The 21904-nt window shown below is 39.6% G+C and overlaps 1 protein-coding gene across 3 annotated transcripts in view; it reads left to right on the forward strand.

Moving 5' to 3' along the window:
• nlgn3a (neuroligin 3a) overlaps positions 1 to 21904 on the forward strand; it is a 162426-nt gene that overhangs the window by 38972 nt on the left and 101550 nt on the right. The window contains exons 2-3 of one of the 3 annotated variants that reach the window (XM_023811574.2): positions 13221 to 13928; positions 15757 to 15816. In XM_023811574.2, the coding sequence (XP_023667342.1) occupies positions 13451 to 13928; positions 15757 to 15816 (538 nt within the window). In that variant the 5' untranslated portion in view covers positions 13221 to 13450. The remainder of the gene's footprint in view (positions 1 to 13220; positions 13929 to 15756; positions 15817 to 21904) is intronic. The other 2 variants (XM_023811575.2, XM_023811576.2) reach the window with 2 other exon arrangements.

Genomic DNA, 21904 nt, shown 5'->3' on the forward strand with positions numbered 1-21904 from the left:
AGGCTCTCTGGGGGAAGTGATATTGTCGCGTCCTCTGTTGTTAGGAGATTATAAGGAGAGCCGGTTCTGGCCGCCGTCTCTCCATCATTCAGCGGGCACACACGGGGAAGGTGCACAGGTGGGAATGCACAGCAGTCACTCTTGATTTTGCTGGCTAATTATTCACACCATCCATTCATTTGTTTTTGATGGTTGTTAATTAGACGGACGCTTCGTCCAAACATCCGCGGCTTCAGCGAGCGGCACGACGGCCCCGTCTCACGTCGCCGCGGCCTTCGCCAGTCCCGGCGGATCCGCGGAGGACTGACTCCGATTCGGCACGCGTTCGTGTAAACACTGAGAAATGTCAGGCCGACTCCCAAGCCCCCGCCGCAGAACCCGGAGATAATTAAAGCCACGTCGGGCCTGGTGCTTCATACCCGCCTCCGCGATCCCGTGGCCTCGTAGCAGAGACGTGGCTTTTGTATGGCTGGCGTGAGAGCCGTTAAGGAGCCGGGCCCGTCCAGATGCCGCCTCCTTCGGTGAGCAGCTATTTCTGTAAGGTACTGAGCTGTACCAGTGCTCAAACTGGGTCAAAATCACAGAATTAAGAGTTATGCTCCAGCCTGATATACTTCACTTTGGCAGCCTTGCCGCTTAACTTAACTGCAGCATATATGTTTCCACATTTTTTCCCAGCTTGTGCAAAATCCAAGTGGGTATTTTTTGATTTTTTTATTTTTTTTTTGTGTGTGTACTTCAGATATAAGAGACAGCGGGCAATTAAAAATCTCTATTATTTTTTAAGTAATTATCTCTCCAGTGTTCTCATGGTCAATCTCCCATGGAGCACAAAGCTATAGATAGCCCTGTCTAACTATACATTAGCCCAATCTAGCGCTAAAAATAGGAGTGATGAAATTGATAGAAGGGGTCAAGCTGGTGATGAAGTGTTGTGAATATGGACCACAATTAGTACTGAGTGATAAAATCTGTGGTAAGATATCATTCGAGTACATATTATGCTGCATGTAATATATGTATGCAAAACATGGCTTAACTCTGTACTGAGATACATGAAAATAGCACTAATGGACATATTCATGCAACTGGACAGTTATTCAGTACTAAATATGGTATCTTGTTGATTTTCTGTCACTTATGCTTAGTGGTTTATTTTTCTTGAAAAAAGAGCTTCACAATATGATCAACTTTCTCATATCACTTCCACACAACTTTCTGTAGGATCAGTCTCAACGTAACAGTTACTGTAACGGCGTGATAGGCCTTCAGTTAATGAGCATTCAATCCGAAGCAATTTGAATTGGCAGCTGCATTCAATCAAAATCTCATTGACGGACGATTAATTAAGAGTTCGGCTGGAATGTAAAGCTGCCCGGCTCTTAATAAGCAGGGCTGCTGACCCCTGTATTAATAGTATTAAGTAAACTTTACAAAATGATTATTTCATATGTAAATGGCAATTACAGAATCATATGCACATGGACAAGTAATGTGTTGGAGAGTATTGGGGAGTGTGCATGGTTGTAACTAATACTAAAAGACAACCTTTGGCTAATTACCTGAAATGAGTGCTTTTGAATTAAAAAACAGAAGTGAAAAAAGCATCTGCTGTAGAGATTTTGCCGTTAAGAGCACACATTTTGCTAACACTTTACTTGAAGCAGTCTACATAAGGGTGACATGTAACCATCATAAGAATGACATGACACATGTCATGCACATCAGTGACACATCATTGATGTTTATGACTGTTGTCATAATGTGTCATTCAGTTCCAAAAAGCGGATGACACATTATAACAACAGTCATAAACATCAATGATGTTTATGACAACAGTCATAAACATTAATAATGTGTCATTAATGTGCATGACATGTGTCATGTCATTCTTATGTCATTCTTATGATGGTTACATGTCACCCTTATGTAGACTGCTTCAAGTAAAGTGTTGCCCACATTAAAAAAAAAAAAAATTGTAGTAGTTTTATGGTATTGGCATATCCAGCATAGAGAACACGGGATAAGCATGCTTGCATATATCTTCGCCATGTAAAAGAAGAAAAAATTTATATAACGGCAAAGTTCTCTTAGGGTATATTTTAAATTCCAGTTGCATGACTCACAGGAGTTTCGTCCCCTGTTTGGTAATTATTAGGAATATCCCAAGGCTATAGCATTTTTTTGTTCATCCTTTTACTGAAGTTCCTAATGGCCTGAAACAGAGCATCAAGTAGCTCCTCTCATTTAATTTAGATTGAGGTAATTTTACAAACTAACTCTGAATGGGCAAAAGGCTTGACAGCCAATGCACACTTTTTGTATTGAGAAAATGACCTTTTCCTTTTATTAATCAGCATTTAGGGACTCAAATAACAGACGAGAAGCACTACGTTCAAGCCAAAGCTGTCCTATCGTATTTGTTTTCTCTGTGGAGTCTAAAGCGGAAAGACCAAAATGCTGGTGTTGCTGTTAAGAGGGTGTCATGAGTCATGTTTTTTCAGCAACCGGCTGCCTACCATGAACAAAAGGTGAGCACATCGGGAGAACGTAAGTGTTTTACATGAATATTCAGGGTACATCTGGTGCAAATGAGCAAATGGCTGTACACAGGGAAAAAATGCATACTAACAGCGACAGCCAGCTTGTGTCACCCCCAGTATAATTTTTATATTATATCACGTTGCATTTAATTGCATCATGAAATATTCTAGCAAATCGTTCCAGCCACAATGGTGTGTGTATCAGTAGTACACATGTGCATTTGGCGGGTTGGTGGCATTTATGTTCAGTCAGCTGGTCAGTAGCATATATTTTCATCTAACTGGTTGATGGCCTGCATGTGGGGTTTAGCTGTTCAGTCCAGCATCCCAGATAAAAAAAAAAATTGCAGTGGTAGCTCTCTCAGTCTGGTTTCCAAATGAAGCCGCTTCTTCATTCCCTAGCCAACAAAACATTGTATTATCCCGAGTGCGGTGGTTGAATGGGTGCTGAGACATCACTGTGTCATCACACCAGACTGAGATGTAATCATATCATGCTTTTTTAAGTGCCAAGTGTCTTGTTTTCCTCATATGCAGCTTTTAGTTGATTCCGCCTCCTTTTTCGGTCTCTCCCCTAGTTCTCCCCCACTCTCAGTCCATTTCTACTTCACCTGTTCACACAATGACACCCTTCACCCAGGAAGTAGATGACATGAGTCGCACTGGTTTCTAAGAGCTTGCTGAGCGAGACAGATGAATGCTGATTGGATGAATGAGGGAGCACTCGCTGCTGGCAGTCAGTGGCTCCCATGCGCCTGACAGATCAACAAAGAATTTTTTTGCAGCCAACCAAGAATGACTGACCAATTTCAACCTGCCCTCCCTTGATGGAACGACGCCAGCTTTGTTCTGCTGCTCGGGGCCATTAACAGTCAGCAAACGGCAGCGTTCAGATTCAAACAGCGAATCCAAGTAGCTTGTGCTTTAGCTGCTGAGATTCTCCCATCATTTTTAATCACTTTTACTGATTAAAACGAACTGACTTATAATGGACTTTTGTCACACATTTTTACTGGCACAAACCGGGCTTAAGTTGCTGAGAATATTTTAGCCTTGCTGGATATTCTATTCATTTAATCGTTTGAAATTATGATAATTCTGATTGCACTAATGGAGCTATTTTTTTAATTGCAACATTGGTGCCTTGCATATAAATGCCATATCTGTGTGCAGCCATTTAAAATGAATAATTAAGCTACGGTTTGCGTGATTGCTTATCCTAGGGACGAAAAAAGTGCAAGGTCCACATGTGGTATTGTAAGCAGAATATAGCCCTGTACAAAAACAGAAGAAAAAAAAAGTGAAGTGTTTGTGCCATTGAGTGGGGGGTAAAGGGGCTATACGTGGCTGAGGGTGGGGGGGGGAATCTGTGTTATCCATGGGGCTGCTTGGGCGCAGGGTGTCATGCGTATGCCCATCAAAAAATGGTCCAGCTGCAGAAAGAGCTCGCTCACCCCCATTCCTCTATTCATGTGTCCGCCATTCTACCGAATCGAGGTGCGTTGCATATAAATACTGAACAAAAAATATATATGTGTTTATTTCACCTGCTACTTAAGTGGGTCATTTTTTGAAACTTAGCATCTTTTGTTTTTTTCTGAAATGTATGCGGTTGGCATTGGTCCTTTGTCATGCAAAATGATTGTCTTTGCCAGAAAAGCATCACAGACACTCTCTGATGCTTACCATGCCCAAAAAGGATAAATATGAATCTCCCTTTGTCAAAGGCTCTTTCTGGTACCTCTACATTGTAGATTTTTTTTTTTTTACACGTTTTTTTTTTATGCGGTGCATGTCACTCTGCTGGGTTTGCCACTGCATCACACTTCCTGTCAAACGTAGCGGCTTGTGCTACCAGACTACTGTGCAGAACAGAAGAGGGGTTCATTTGTTTATTTTTTTCATTTAGTTCTTTGTTTTTTTTTTGTAGCAAGTGGCACAGTGTCGCCATGGGTTGTATCGTTGACTCACAGTTGGGGGTTTCGATGTCACCCCCGCTCTGTGCGTACAGTTTGCATTTCTTCCTGGTGTCGTGCAAGGGATGGATGGATGCATTTTTGTTGCCACTGGTGATAAATCAATGCTCTATATCTATATATTGTATGTGCTCAGTGTACATGGAGTGCCATAGCAGTGTCTTGGGTGTTTGTGGATTCATTATAATGTCAGTAAAGGGGACAGAGCTTGCATGTGCTACATATGTCCAGAGAATGTGACACTCGATGACCCAGTAACTCCCATGGAGAGTAACCGCAGACAGCACTGCAAATGTAAAAGCTCATTTACATGTTCAGGCTCTTCCTACCGCCATTTTCCTCAGATGATTCTGCCTCGCTTGGCTGATTAGATTTAGGTTTGAGGAAATGGATTTGGCTTGTTTCATCTAAACCATTTCATGAGACCTAATGAACACGTTTGCTGGAAGATAAGGCTGGGAACAAACTCTGTCTCTGATATTGCATTTCTATTTTTAAAAGAAGAGCTGTTTTACAGGACAAAAAAACAAAAAAGACCTTTCAAAGTGATGTCACCAACAGGTGGTGTATGGAATGGCCTTTTCTATAAGTTAGCCTTGGGCTATTGCTGTATTACTGTCGCAAGTGTCTCCGTGTCTGATGCCTATGGGGAGACTTTGCAAAAAGCAGGAAAATAAATTACCTTAAAAAAATGAATGACGTTCAAGCTAAAACTGTATATGGCCTTATTCTCAGCCACGCTGAGTGTGTCCTGAAGAGTAAGAAGACAAAAAATAAAATATGCAGACAGAAAGTAACTATTGTGAATTCACTGAAAAGCAATTCCTTTGATTTACCTCCCATGCAAAGCTAACAATATTTTAATTATATGAAAATGAACTCTTATGAATGACAGCATTATAGCACCGATAAAAATTCAACTTTACTAGAAGCCACAAAAGAGAATCATGTAAGAACAGGCTATGTCTGATTGTCAACTAGCACGGAAATCAGGCTAACTCTCTGATATGTGTAAATAAATAGCAGCTTCATGTACGTGCTTATAAACCCTGTCAACTTTTTAGCGCGTATCATTAGTTTTTTCCATGGGACTTTATTCTTAATATTTGCTTCCCTTTCAATTAATATTTTTTTTATCTTACATTGCATGGAATGTACTGTTTCTGCACTGAACACAAGAACAAGAGAAATGATTTTCGTCTTTTATGTTTCGCTTATTTATGCAAATAATATGTTGATAGGTGGCTTTGTGCCAGCTGCCTGTTTCTGCTAAGGAAGAAGAAATATGAATATGGCATCCAAAGAGTGATGGGCTGGTAGTCATCATATAGGCCGATAGCTACTGTACAGTCAGTTGGTATGCCAGTAGTGTCATATAGGCCGATAGCTACAGTCAGTTGGTATGCCAGTAGTGTCATATAGGCCGATAGCTACAGTCAGTTGGTATGCCAGTAGTATCATATAGGCGGATAGCTACAGTCAGTTGGTATGCCAGTAGTGTCATATAGGCCGATAGCTACAGTCAGTTGGTATGCCAGTAGTATCATATAGGCGGATAGCTACAGTCAGTTGGTATGCCAGTAGTATCATATAGGCGGATAGCTACAGTCAGTTGGTATGCCAGTAGTGTCATATAGGCGGATAGCTACAGTCAGTTGGTATGCCAGTAGTGTCATATAGGCCGATAGCTACAGTCAGTTGGTATGCCAGTAGTATCATATAGGCGGATAGCTACAGTCAGTTGGTATGCCAGTAGTGTCATATAGGCCGATAGCTACAGTCAGTTGGTATGCCAGTAGTGTCATATAGGCCGATAGCTACAGTCAGTTGGTATGCCAGTAGTGTCATATAGGCGGATAGCTACAGTCAGTTGGTATGCCAGTAGTGTCATATAGGCCGATAGCTACAGTCAGTTGGTATGCCAGTAGTGTCATATAGGCCGATAGCTACAGTCAGTTGGTATGCCAGTAGTGTCATATAGGCCGATAGCTACAGTCAGTTGGTATGCCAGTAGTATCATATAGGCGGATAGCTACAGTCAGTTGGTATGCCAGTAGTGTCATATAGGCCGATAGCTACAGTCAGTTGGTATGCCAGTAGTATCATATAGGCCGATAGCTACAGTCAGTTGGTATGCCAGTAGTGTCATATAGGCCGATAGCTACAGTCAGTTGGTATGCCAGTAGTGTCATATAGGCCGATAGCTACAGTCAGTTGGTATGCCAGTAGTGTCATATAGGCGGATAGCTACAGTCAGTTGGTATGCCAGTAGTGTCATATAGGCCGATAGCTACAGTCAGTTGGTATGCCAGTAGTGTCATATAGGCCGATAGCTACAGTCAGTTGGTATGCCAGTAGTGTCATATAGGCCGATAGCTACAGTCAGTTGGTATGCCAGTAGTGTCATATAGGCCGATAGCTACAGTCAGTTGGTATGCCAGTAGTGTCATATAGGCCGATAGCTACAGTCAGTTGGTATGCCAGTAGTGTCATATAGGCCGATAGCTACAGTCAGTTGGTATGCCAGTAGTGTCATATAGGCCGATAGCTACAGTCAGTTGGTATGCCAGTAGTGTCATATAGGCCGATAGCTACAGTCAGTTGGTATGCCAGTAGTGTCATATAGGCCGATAGCTACAGTCAGTTGGTATGCCAGTAGTGTCATATAGGCCGATAGCTACAGTCAGTTGGTATGCCAGTAGTGTCATATAGGCCGATAGCTACAGTCAGTTGGTATGCCAGTAGTGTCATATAGGCCGATAGCTACAGTCAGTTGGTATGCCAGTAGTGTCATATAGGCCGATAGCTACAGTCAGTTGGTATGCCAGTAGTGTCATATAGGCCGATAGCTACAGTCAGTTGGTATGCCAGTAGTGTCATATAGGCCGATAGCTACAGTCAGTTGGTATGCCAGTAGTGTCATATAGGCCGATAGCTACAGTCAGTTGGTATGCCAGTAGTGTCATATAGGCGGATAGCTACAGTCAGTTGGTATGCCAGTAGTGTCATATAGGCGGATAGCTACAGTCAGTTGGTATGCCAGTAGTGTCATATAGGCGGATAGCTACAGTCAGTTGGTATGCCAGTAGTGTCATATAGGCCGATAGCTACAGTCAGTTGGTATGCCAGTAGTGTCATATAGGCGGATAGCTACAGTCAGTTGGTATGCCAGTAGTGTCATATAGGCCGATAGCTACAGTCAGTTGGTATGCCAGTAGTGTCATATAGGCGGATAGCTACAGTCAGTTGGTATGCCAGTAGTGTCATATAGGCCGATAGCTACAGTCAGTTGGTATGCCAGTAGTGTCATATAGGCCGATAGCTACAGTCAGTTGGTATGCCAGTAGTATCATATAGGCCGATAGCTACAGTCAGTTGGTATGCCAGTAGTGTCATATAGGCCGATAGCTACAGTCAGTTGGTATGCCAGTAGTAATGCATTTGCATAAAAATGTCATTAGCTCCGTTTTAATTTACTAGGAAAATTATTTATTATCAGTTTTATCAGTTAAAATACTAACCTTCATTTGACTGAGATTTGCAATGAAACATTTACATATACATTTAGTTTCTTAGATGAAGCTTTTATCCAGAGCGACTTATGATTATTGCCCATTTATACAGTTGGATATTTTATTCAAGCAATTTCCATTAAGTGCTTTTCTCATGAGACCTACAGCAGAGCCCCCTGGACTTGGAAAAGCAACCTTTGGATTATTTATTTCCTTAATCACTGCACTGTCTGCTACTGTACTCTTACACCAGAGATGCCAATTATTCATTATATATTTTTTTTAATTCTTAATTTACATATAAAGCAGGTCACTGTACTGTAAAGTTTTACTTACGCTGCAGAACAGTATAACAATAAAGTTAGTAAATAAGTCAGTCCTCTTGAGGAAAATTTGTCTGTGTGGTAAAAGGGTATATTAATCAGGTAACCTTTAAATATGGTGCTTGGCATATAGGCCAGTGATTCTTCTGCAGTCCTTGAGGCTCTGCAGAGAGTATGATATTCTAAAATGGCAGACCATAATGAAAATGGTTGCAGTGCTACAGTACCACAGGCTTGGTTCGCTGGGCTCAGGGAGTCTTGTTTTAACATGAAAGGACTCATTTTCAGAGAGGACTAATGCTGCCTCTTCCTACCAGGCTTCCATCGCAGTGGGAATGATATCAGATGGAAAGCAGGACCCTCCCCAGGTTCTGTTATTGCAGTGAGTTCAGTCTGCACTCTGTAGGCTGCCAGCTCCAGCCTCCAGCCTCCTGCTCTGACTTTTGTTTGAAACATCGGAGGGATTTCACTCGCGAATGGAGGGAAAAACCAAATGTGTTATGTTCTTGTTGGCTTGGTTCTCCCTGTGACTGGTTTGCTCCCCATTACCAGTGCAAATAGTTATCTGTTATTAGAGATCAGATTTGTCCAATTTCGCGTTACAAAGGGGAATATACGGCATTTGATTTTTATGCTAAAGAACTCTGTCTTGTTATGGCTAGTTCAGAGAAGCGGCACTGTCTTCCTCTTGTACTTTACCCCATAATTGTTGCGTTGCTAACTCTGCGGCTCCATGCATGAGACATCTTATTTCTACACGTGAATACAGCTGACAGCCAAGTGGACCCTGTAATGATGCAACACAATCCTTTACCACTGCCACTGCATCTCAGCGGGATATTTAATTCCGGGCCCCTAATTGTGCTGGTTATTGCTTAATTTCGGCATGTTTAAAGGCATCTGGGATAAATATATTGTGCTGCTAATCAAACAATTAAATTAACCGTTGTGATGCGTTTTTGCGGTGTCTCCCGGACCACCTGGCATGCATGCAGATGTCTGTATGATGGTGGCGAGATCTGCGTAGGTAGCTGTGAAGGTGACCTGCGTAGGAAGACAACAATACAGCTGATGGCATTTCTAGACAGTTCTAAGGCAAAAACAGTTTTATAGGTGGTTGTGATTGTTACTAAGGAAAGGGTGTGGTACTTACTAATCATTCATTTGTATAAATGTGAAGAAGGAGGATGTTAGCATCCAATTGTTTATTCCTTGGAATGTTTTTTGGTACTGTTGTTGTTATATCGCCATTCTAGCCGGAAATGACACAAGCCAAGCAGTCCACCTCACACAGCAGTCAAATACATTCAGGTGCAGTTCTTTACATTGTGAAGAAACAAACAATGCCAATTGCCAAACCTTGAAGCAAATAAACTATAAACACTATTACGTTATCTATGCAAATATATGCACAGCGTGAGGTCTGTTGGCAAGAAGCTACAAAAACCCCCATGAAGTCAGAGGCAGAAGCTTTATAGAAGTCTGGTTGTCATGTAATATAAACGTTGCCTTGATCTTGGCAAACAAAATGCTCATTTGGAAGGGTTCAAGTTCCAGGGAGAATTCAGTGAGAACTCAATTGAAATTCTAAAAAAAAAATAAAAAATGATTATGTATGGTGTGAATAGGGCATATGACATACTGGATGAATTTTACATACTCATTTTGTTTTCACTCAACTTAATTAATTTAATCCAGTAAAAATAATATGCTGTAATCTTTATGTTTTAGTTTCAGTTTTAAATGTATAACTAAAAAAAAGATAAATAGAATTAAATAAATAAATATGTGTATCCAATAGATATGGCATCTCTTAACTAAGAAGTCTTTTCTTATTGGGAATTCAAGTCAGTGGTAAGAGAGGCTATCCCTACAAAGGCCTAACTGAGACAGTGTTTGTGATTTCACAGTACTGCAGCTGGTAGGGAGTGAAGTACTTTCTGTTTTGGGCAAAAAACTTGCCAGATTAGCTTGGGCTGTACTAATATCTACAGGTTACATGCCACAACTTTTTTTAAAGATTTGTTTCTTATTGAAAAGTCAAATCTTTGTGTTTTCATTTGACACAAATGCAGATTTTTGACTGCATTGAGATAATTACTATTAAATTAAAAATTTGTGTGGTTGTTAGTCTGAAAATCTGTATACAACACGCATAAATGGAATGATATTAATAAGTAGGCTGTGATTACATATTGTAGTATATTTTGTAGACTGGGAGGTGTTTATAGGGGTAAACTTGCCAGTTACTATGCTCAATATTAAATATTTTTATTAAGCAAGGTTTATGCTTTTTTAAACATTTTTGGAGTAAAATTTAAATGTCACAGGGAAATGCTTGTCAGTAGTATATCAGTCATTTTTTTGTTGAAATGGGACGAGGAATGTTCTTCTCAGACATGATCATGTTCTCCCTGTAATGATGGTTATTGGAAATTTCTTACCAGAGTCAAAGACATAAGCAAACACAACTTTGCTGACCTGCTAATAGGCTGTGATTGTGTCTGGGAGTGTTGTTGTCTGCCCCCCTTGTACAGAGACACATGGTGCCAGTCAGGAGTCTGGGCACACATGCTTTCAATCCCTGTCTGTATTTTAGCCATGTTATTCATTTTATGGTACAAGGCCTTGAGGCAATGAAGTAATACATATGAAATATTGCAATGACCATGAGAAATGTTCATCACATTTTAGCCTCTTCACAATAGCCACCTCTTGCTTTAATGACAGCATTTCAGACACTTGGCATTCTTTCAACCATCTTCCAGATTTAGCCACTTGTGTTCTGGGCACAAGTCGGCCACCTTGCTCTTATTCTTCAACCAACTCATCCCAAAGCAGCTCTATAGGGTTTAGATGGGGGGATTGTGGGGGCCAGGTCATCTGTCACAGCACTCCATCTCTTTCCTTGTTCACAAGATTATACTTACTACATAACCTTGAGGTGTGCTTAGAGTCATTATCTTGTTGGAAAAACTAATGATTCTCAGTAGGTTTGTGAAGACTTTTGACTCATTTAAAATGTCCTGACAACACTTAATGATTTTGCATAAATAAATCCATTTTTCAAATATCAGCTCTATTGTCACTGTCACCCGGTCAGGGTGTTCCCCGATTTGTCCCCCATGAGCATGGATGGATAGATTGTATATTGAGATTTCTATGATTTATATTGATTAGAATGAAGAAAAATCCAGCTCAAAATTTGCAGGTCTTAACGCTTGTAGTCTAGGTATGGTGAGTCAGGCAATAGAAGCTTTAACTTATGAGAAGTTGGTCAAGGAACTGCTCTTTGTAGCAGAGAGGCTATCTGGTGCACTCATCTTAAAATAGCTTGTCTGTTTCAGAGTAATATGTCAACTCAGGCATCATTTAATTGCACAGAGCACAACAAGTTTGAATGGTTTGCAAAGGATGAGCAAGGACACCCAGACTACCAAGGTGACCTACGCAGAAGTTCCAGCAATTAACATTTTGTTTCTCTTACTGTAAAGCAGATACAAAATAAATGAACCTTGAAGTTGGGTCATGTCCTTCATGAAGTTTTTCAATCAAAATGTGGAGTAATACCAGTCTGACTCTGTGAAGCATATGTAGGACAAGGGGGCAATATGGCCATATCTCATAGAGTTCATCTATTTTTTTAAGACAAAATACCATACAAATGGTTACATGTCCCTTTGCTGGACTGCTTGACTACAGATAGAGGACAGATTTGGAAGCTGGGAACCAGTATGCCTGGCTCATTGTATCCTCTGTCCCTTTTCCCAACTGCGGTATCTTGCTGGACATTCCTAGCATGTTGACGCTGATGTGAATGAATATTTCTATCAGAAAATTAGGTGCTATTTTATAATGGCGCTTCTACTATTTCTACTATGTTCAAAGTTGAGATGTATTTACAGTAGGGACTGCGGCGACACCAGACATGGAGTATAATTCCCCGTTGAACTTTACATTTGCACCTCCTTTGTTATATAAGTGGGACCCTGGTAATCTCTGTTACTTTTGTAAATTTTGGAATGGGTTATTCTCTGCTAAACCTTTCTTCCCATTTGTCATTGTAACACTCCTGATGGTCACCATGGGGTAATTCCCAGTGGCCAGGAGTACACCAGGATTGCGAGCTGCTTTTGGCGTCGGCCAGCAATCAGCCGTGGTTACATGCCACTCTTTGTTTGAATGCTAGAAAGCATCCTTCATCCGCTGTTATTGGAGGGGAAATCATTCTGGACAAGAACAAATTTTAGAAACATCTGGCATTTTTAAAACCAAACATCTGCTGTTTTGTTTTGTTTGGGAATACACAAGAGATGACAATGCTTTATTGAAACACAAGGAAACAAACATATGAATGTTGTTTACAAAACTCATAATACTTTTTAAAAATACTGTACTTACATTTTAAGTTTTCTTTGTTTTTTGGGGCAATTATACATAATAAAAAGCAATAACGTAAAATTCTAAATGTGAATTATAGTTATATAATCTATAAACAAGGAAATGTAACAGTCATCCAGCACTAACAAAGGTTGTGGACTGCATTTTGAAATTATAATAAAATATTTTTTCTTTTATAGGATATATATTTGTGATTTAAACAGTAGATGCTTCAAACAGAGCACTCTTTGAGCAGATTGTGTATGACTCCTTTGAAGTGCACTGCCTGATCTCAATGGTGGCCATTTATAGCTAATAACACAAAACTGCCTTGATTATGTATTCTGATTTAGGGCTGTGTAGAAAATGAAGCTTCAAACTCAATAAAAATATGTGTGAAAGGAAAGGGGGAAAAAAACGTGTGTGTGTTTACATACGTTGCTTCTTTTGCAGAAGTTGTAATTATTTCCCTGTTCTTCTTTGCAGCAGTGGATAATCAATCTGGATTGAAGACTGGACAGCGGATGAAGATCACACTCAAGCAGAAGCAATAGATTTTTTTTTTTTTTATTTAATTTGATTTTGGGGCTACATATCCGGCGCTGATGATAGGATCAAAGGGGACCGGATTCCATGACTGAGAACAGGAAGCAGTAGCTGAGGGTGGCCCTGGTTTACATGTTGGTGTTTTACAACTGGATCCATTCTCAAAGACCATGTGGTTTGCCCTGAGGATCAGCCGCATGCTCACGCACCTCCAACGTTGGCGTACAGCCAAGGCGAGCATGGGGCATGTTGCTGCTCTGTGGATACTGAGCTTCTGTTGGCCCCTGGTGACGGCCGTGGGCCAGAACTACCACCCCACTGTTAACACACAGTTTGGGAAGCTGAGAGGAGTGAGGGTCCCTCTCCCCAGTGAGATCCTCGGGCCGGTGGACCAGTACCTGGGAGTCCCATATGCTGCTTCTCCAGTTGGTGAAAAACGCTTCATGCCCCCTGAACCCCCCTCATCCTGGTCAGGGATCAAGAACGCCACCCACTTTGCACCCGTCTGCCCGCAAAACATTCACAACGCCGTGCCGGAGATCATGATGCCGATATGGTTCACCTTTAACCTGGATATAGTTGCCACTTACATACAGGACCAAAATGAGGATTGTTTGTATTTAAACATCTATGTTCCAACTGAGGATGGTGAGTCGTTGGGTACACCAGATAATCCAGTTCCCTCTTTTCTTATATGACGTTTTACGTCACCTTGGTATTGTGTTTGATGCATGGGATGTTGTCTGATGCATGCTATGTCTGTGGCCACCATGTACGTCTCTCATTTTGACTTGATATTCTCATGACGTCTTTTCATCAACTATTCCCTTTCCATGCCACCATTATGAGTTCCTCTTTTGTGTTTTTTCAAAGAACTATTAATCAAAAGTGAAATATCATAATATCTTTAAAAACCTTGAAACAAAAAAAAATAACAAAATCACAAATTAAATAGATTGGACCCGGCTGCTTTGGCGCATCTTCTCTGTGCTGTCTTGAATATTCCGGGGGGAAATAATTAGCCTGCTTAGTTCCAAAGGGTTCCTACATTATGTAGGGTTGGTGAAATATTCTGTCTGGTACACAGAAGGCCTGTGGCATCAGTTTACAAAATGTAAGACCCCTTACTGTCTATCCCTGTTTGTCTACTTAACCCATAAAAAAGGTAGAGATCTTTTTTAGGAAATATCTCATGCGTTACCTAGCATTTATTCTCTAGTATGCAAAGGGAACTTGTGTTAGTGAATATTTCCAGTGCTAGTGAGCTCTATGTTCACAAAACACCACCAAAAAGAGGCAAATAGAAAAATATTCCACAAAAGTCTCTCAAATGTCAAATGGGAAGAACTTCCTGCCTAATTACACATGCTGATGTATGCATACATAATATATACATAATTGTTAATTACCGTTCAAAAGCCTCAAGGAATAAACACCATACTATAAATAAATAAACAAATAAAGGAATGAAATATTCAGTGGCTGTGCCTAAATTTAGTGTCCTAACCCTGCGACATACTAATCCCAGATCTGAGATGAAAAGATATTGGGGTTTTATGCAGACTGCCATTTCATATCACACTGTACACAGGAATCAAAGCTACTGTATGAAGCAGAGCCCCACAGTGTTGGGCGCAAATCACTGAGCTGTGCTTTATCCCTGCACATCCCTGTCGCTGCCCATGCCAAAAGAGCTGTCACTTCCTCTGAAGTAATACACATAGATTTACAGCCCGCAAACGGTAAATAACGCTCGACAGCAGAGAACATTTCAGTGAAGTGAACTCAAAGTTTAAGGAACGCGTATGCATGAACAGGTATGACCCTTTAAAGTCTGTGAGCATTTCAGTCATGTGACTGATTGAAGCCAATCAGTAATTAGCCATGCAAGTCACCCAGAGTATAACCATCTGCATATAAACTACAGTTAGATGCCCATTTATTCTAAAGTTCTTTTAAACAGAAGTAAGCATTTTTAAAAACAATTATATTAGTCAAACCTCAGAGAAAGTGTTGTTAAAGGTAAAAAAAAAAACTGAAGGCATTCTTTTTTCATGCTTTCATAGCATTCAAAACTTTAATATCAAAGGAATAGATAAATCAGATTTTTAATTATTGATTGCATATACAGTAGTATGAAATGAGTGTTTATTTTGGTATTATAAGTTTTAATGCAGTTTATAAAGAATTGTAATGGGTCTTATATACAGACGTGCATGTGGAAGCAGGCCTCTTGTGTCCCAGGGAGCAGTGCATTCTCCTTCTTCACCAATGTTTCAGAATATTTCTGCAACCAAAACCCTTGTCACTTTCTTTGCAGGTATTTTGTTGTTCTTGTTGTTGATGACCTGGGGTATGGGTTTGGGTGGGGGGGGGGGGGGGGGTAGGGGGGCAATGGGACAGTTCAGCTGTTGCATGCGTCCTCGACTATATTCGGAGCCTCCTGTTATTTTGTAGTCTTTTATTCATTTTACAGTCAAAAGAATATCGAAGGAATGTGCCAGAAAACCCAACAAGAAAATTTGTAGAAAAGGAGGTATGTAAGAAAGCCAGCATGGAGCGAAACAGAGAGGAGAGCGGCTGGTACGTCCTCTCATAAGCCGGCAAGATAACGCCATCAATCAACTCTGAAATCAAGGTGCTAAATGGCACGAACAGAGCCGTGCAATCCAGATGAATTGTCTGTCACTGTGTGTTTCGGAGTGTGTTGCGTGTGAATGGGTGTGTGATGCGAAGAGAGGGGGCTTCCTCTTTGCCCGTAGCATAGAGCACCTTGTTCATTGCGGTCCACTCAAGAACTGAAGAATTCTAGTTTTAGAATACATGGCAACAAATTATGAGCTAAACTCCTGAACATTTCTCTGAGGGTGAGGATGTTACACTTTCCTCTTTATTGGGCAAATGACTCCAAAACATGTTTCTGTTGCGCATCTTGTTTCAGCACATGAAATAAGCCGTATAACAGAAATACTGTTGTAACAAAGTTTGTAGGCCTGCAGTATATTCATGCTTATATAGACCATTATCTGTTGTAGAAGATGTATATTGAATCAATTGAGTAGGTAGACAACAAATTTAAGACTAGTTGAATAAAGCAGTGTTTCCCAATTCGATTCTCAGGGACCCGCAACTGGTTCACGTTTTTGCTCCCTCCGAGCTCCCTGCCAGACAGTCCACATTTTTGCAAACACGTGGACTGTCTGCGGGTCCCCGAGGACTGGACTGGGAAAAACTGGAGTAAAAGCAAATAAAGAGGATCTATTGCATACAGTACAAATTCACTGTAACTTTGATACAAAGTTGCACGCCATGTTTTAGATGGAATGAATACAGCAGCATTGTAGTATAGTTACAGATGCAAACTATCTGCAACACCTCGTTTGATGAGCCTCCAAGGGTATATGCTCTAAATTACCACTATTACTAATTGGACTAGTGATTACGAACAATGGATAAATGTATGAATGATTTGCATAGGTAATGAATAACATCAAATGATTTATTTGTAGAGCCCTTGATCAGTAGAGTGATACAGGTTTAAAAACGACGTGTCCCACTAATGCAAGAGATCTGCTGTCAGCTGGTATCAGCGTTTGAATCGCGGGATGCATAACCTGTGCTGGCCGCCACAGCCAAAGCAGCGACTGTGCTCGCAGCAGTGTGAAGGAGCACCTCACAAAAGAAACTCGTTTGCAGCAATTACCTTCAATTAGTTTAGATTTGTTGATGCGGTTACATCACCTTGCATCACCATATTTTTCTCAGATTTTGCAGCTTTGCATTACTACACCTGAGACTGGATATTTACTGAAGCAGTTCACCTACCACCCTGCTCAGGGCCTGACCCTGTGCCATGAGTTCATTTCTACCCAACCTGCTACGCTAAAGTCACATTAAAAAGTATATTACAGCACGTTCATGCCCTGCATTCGCTGATGAAGTATCCAGGGATTGTATACAAGTTGGTTGTTATATTAATCATTATAACACTAGTAATATTTCAGTTTCCTTCCCTGTGCACCCCTTGGTACATGATCAGCAGAAATCCTTTTTTTTCCCTGTTTTGCATGTTTGTTTAATACAATCCCTGTATGAGCGTATTTCCAGAGAAGCTGTGCACTGTTGGAAGCAAAGTGGGGGTGTGCAGAGCAATAGAGCGAAATGACTTAACGTCTACACCCGGTGTATTAACAGTGAGTGCAAAGCTTTTGCTTCTAATCAGCTACAGCCATTGTGGAGAGAGACAGACCCTGTGGACAGTCCCAAGTTAAAGCAAACACATATGACCCACATACAGTACATGCAACAACACCACCTAGGCTCAGTTTTGATTTGTACAGAGCAATTAATACTAATATGAATCTGAGGATTTGGATGTTTTCTTTTAGAATTACAATATCATTTTTTTTACCACTTTACATAGAAGTCAAACCCCTGAGTTTTATTGTTATAAGACCCAGTCCTATTGCCCAGCTGTCTCCAGTACAGCAATTCCCTCATTCTGGGTTTTGTGAAGCAATTTATCCCAAGATAGAATGGCCCTCAAGGCACCGTTTTTGCCTTTGACACAGCTCCAGTCACAGAAGTGGCCCGGAAAGCTCTGTCTGCAATGGGTCCCCAGCCTGTATGCCAGAGTGTCTCGCCAAAGTGATTGACTTAACCTTATAATGCATAATTTATTTTATGTTTGTTTGCCGTGTCTAAATTATGTATTTGAAAGTTTATTGCAGCATGATTTTTGTATGAATGTCTGAGTTTGCAGGCATTCTTGGGTTGGTGACGCAGCTGTTTAAATTTTAAATTTCAATAATGATAATTAATCCACATTGCTGAGTTGCCATCTGTAATTATACTTAACTTGATCCTTTGTAAGAATGAAAATATATTGTCCAGAACCCTTTTCCACAGAATTTATTTTTATACTGACTTATTATAAAGCTGACTTCCTGAAATTATTCTGTCAGAAGGTATTACAGAAATACTCCTTTATTTTCAACTTATGCTAAACCTTTGTCAGATTCTCTGAGTGTTGAATGTGAAGTATTCAGTATACAGCCCCCAGAGGATAAGTTCATTGTGTATCTGGGTCAGGTACCAGAGGAGCATACTAGCTTCCACTGATTACAGGCTGTTTAGTAGCTATATCGAATTTTGAAGCTTTAATTCTAATGACTAATGATTCCATTTATTCAAAAATCAGCTTGGTCCTTATTTTATTAAAATATGAATCTGTATGAAAAGTGAACAAATCTGAAAATGAATAGAAATCAGAGGGGAAAAGCTGTTAGTCTTTTCCTTTGCCTAACTAATGTCATTTATGGACTCGTTTCTGCCTTTGTTGCTGCTATTGTTCTGGGTCCAGCTCAGAAATGCCAGTGATGGGGCAGCGACGGCTGCTGAGTAAGCAAATCTTCTCTGGAACATCCTCAGATATTGAAATCAGAAGCAAATTATCCTTCTAGAAATGCCCATTTAGAAAATCACTTGAAGCTGAAGCATCCCCCTGTCCTAATTTTCCAGACTGGAGGGTTGTTCTACTATGAAGCATGCTTTCACACTTCTGTGTGTCTCCACTTCATATGTTATAATAAAATGAGTATATGATAGTTTACTAGAGAGATGCATGATATACCAGTTACCATATCAGTTACGGTCCATGTGTCCATCTCGGCCGATATTGCCAGCAGATATATAAACTCGATGACATCAATATTCAAAGTTAGCAGCAGCAGCTGAAGACTCAACTACTAAAACAAGGGAGATGATTATATTGGACAATCAGCTATTTTCCTTAGTGGAGGCTAAAAGATCCTGTTGGCTCATTCACCAGGTATAAGTATTGGTGAAAAATATATCAGTTATTCAAAAATTCCCACACTACCACTAGAGTTTACACATACATTTTAATGTTAACTTTTTTATCTTCAAGTCCAGGTAATAATTAAACATATGTAACACTGATATAAAACTGGATATTTGAAGTGTTGTTAACTCAAGTTGTGAACTTGAATCATTTAAAGAACATTAAGTCATCCTCTTTGTTTTATTTTTTTGCCAATAGCAGTGTTGCTGAAAATGCTACCATGCAACGATTTATTGAAAGATACAGTAGCATCCTATCTTTCAATAAATAGATATTTCCTTTCACTTTGCATTTAAAAATTTCATCAGTGAAACAGTCCTGAATATTATTTATTTCTGTATTATGTATTCCTGTATTATGTCAGGTACTACTTTTTATGACGATTAAGTAGTGATTCAACTGGCAGATTTTCTTTTGATTAGACCCTTTAGTCATATCTATTAACCAATAATCTCCAAGTCATGTAAGCTTCTTTATTGTAGGTTTCAGGGTATCTGAGCAGATACAGCAAAGCTATTAACCAATAATATATCATATAGAAGTGGTGCAGCACTGGTGCTTGTAGCCTCATTAATATGTTTTTTTTTTTAATGAAAAGCTTTACTTAAAGGGCTTAAACAGCAGCATGTTAGCACTATGAAATACCCAGATAAGTGGTCATTCTGCTGTTCGTGATTTATAGAAGGAACACGCTGACCTCCCAGCTAACATGTTCTATGGAATATCCTGCATTTCTTTTTCATAACACTTATAAGCAGAGTGTCACATTTTCATTAGCAATACATAATACAAGAATTGTTAAATATGCAAATATGTTGTGCAACACTTATTTACATTTTAATTTATTTATTTGTCAGTCTAACGAGTGGTCAATGCGTATGCCAGAAAGGGGAGTTACTCTTGTAAAAAGAGTTTGGAGAATAAAGCTCCCTGTTTTAGATCATTTCCTGTCCACCCATCTTATGCGACTCTGTTGGCCATTTTGAGGCAGCTGTGCAACCAGACCTGGAGCCTGGTGTTTTGCAGCCGCATGAAGGATTATTAGGCCTTTTCCGGTTTCTTTCCACCTGAACAGCTGTAGGCTGGAATGGCCCTAGTGTTACTACTAAAGTGTTACTACTGAAGTGTTACTACTAAAGGCCTGGTTTTTAGAAGGCGTGGCTCAGGAAAGTGCAACAGAAAGAACTCCATGTAGATTAAACAAATCTTGTTTCTCTAGGATATAGGCATGTTAACCTGGGGAATTCTAATTTAATTATTAGATATAATTACAGGATTCGCTTGTGGCCAAATATTTAATCATCAAACTGCATAGCTATCCGTACTGATGTTTCTAAGGGATTTGTTTTTTATTACTTTTTAATTTATAAATAAATGAACAAACAAAATATAATTAAATAAATGGTAATGTAGATGAGTTTTCTAAAACTAATTATATCCTTAATACTATTCTTATAATTTGATATTTATATTGTATCTAAAAATACCTATGGATTTCACCAACACCACACACGTGTCTGAAAAATATAGCGGACTGTGCGTTGCAGGGAAGGTCATTATGAGGGAAAAAGGAGCATATTTTAAGAATAATTATTATTTTAATAATTACGTATTGACTAATTAGTAAAATATCACTTAGTGTTGAAAATTCCCTGAGAAACAATAGATAATATACCAAATCATATTTAGAAGACAAGTTAAGGTTTACTTGCAAGCTTAACCTTAATGAAGTACACTCTTTCCTATCATGGTAGATTGAAAGCATTTTAATTGGCTTTGTTTGTATAATTTAATAATTTAATTTAATGAAGCATTAGTTTGTGATGTCAAATTGTATTATTTGTTCAATACAAGTAGGCAGCCAAGTACGGAACTGGACAGACTCAGGACTTGAACGTGTCACATTCTATTCCCAGAAGCATGACTGCTGGGGTACCTTGAAAAATGTTCTTTAAATGTTCTTTAACAACAATTAGATTGATTCTTTTTATTAAAGACTTTTTGTTGAACCTTATTTATCTGCTTGTGTAAAATTATCTATAATGTAAAGTGCAGTAAATTATAAATAATTCATAATTTTGACTAAACATATTCTCGTAACATACCTTAAGCAAAAATGAGACAACATTTTTTAAAATCTATTTTGGCATTTCTTCAATGCAGAGTTTTGTTTATCCAGTGCTGAAAAATTGTCCAGTCAGTAGATTGGTTAGCTGGTTAAGTGAACCTTAAGAAACAATATGAAAAATGTATACTTAGTAACTGATGAAAAAGCACATAAAGATATGGTCAGTGTTAGACATTTCAGGTCCAGAAGCTACAAATCCAGACGGGCATTTTGTTTCTACCAACCAGTTGAGTATAAAGAGTCATAGAGTGCTCAACTGGTTGGTAGAAACAAAATCTTGGTCTGGATTTGTAAATTCTGGACCTAAAATTCCCAACACTGGATATGGGTATTTAAAAAAAAATAGAACCAGCAGAATGCCATTCTATGGAGGAGAATGACATGCACAAATTCTGAAGATTGTTCCAGAATGAACCTGCTGTCAGCTGGACCCATTTATTTTCACTCATAAAATAATTCCATATTGCATACTTGCATAGAACCTACAAACCTATACAGATATACTCCATGGCCACTTTGTTCAGTACACATGCTTGTTAATGCAAATAGCCTGCTCCTCCAGACAGTAAATCATGTGATTGCAACTGGGTCAAGAGGTTCAGTTACTGTTTGGCTAAGCATTAGAAGAGCTAA

The sequence above is a fragment of the Paramormyrops kingsleyae genome, chromosome 10, assembly GCF_048594095.1.
Source record: "Paramormyrops kingsleyae isolate MSU_618 chromosome 10, PKINGS_0.4, whole genome shotgun sequence".
NCBI lineage: Eukaryota > Metazoa > Chordata > Actinopteri > Osteoglossiformes > Mormyridae > Paramormyrops > Paramormyrops kingsleyae.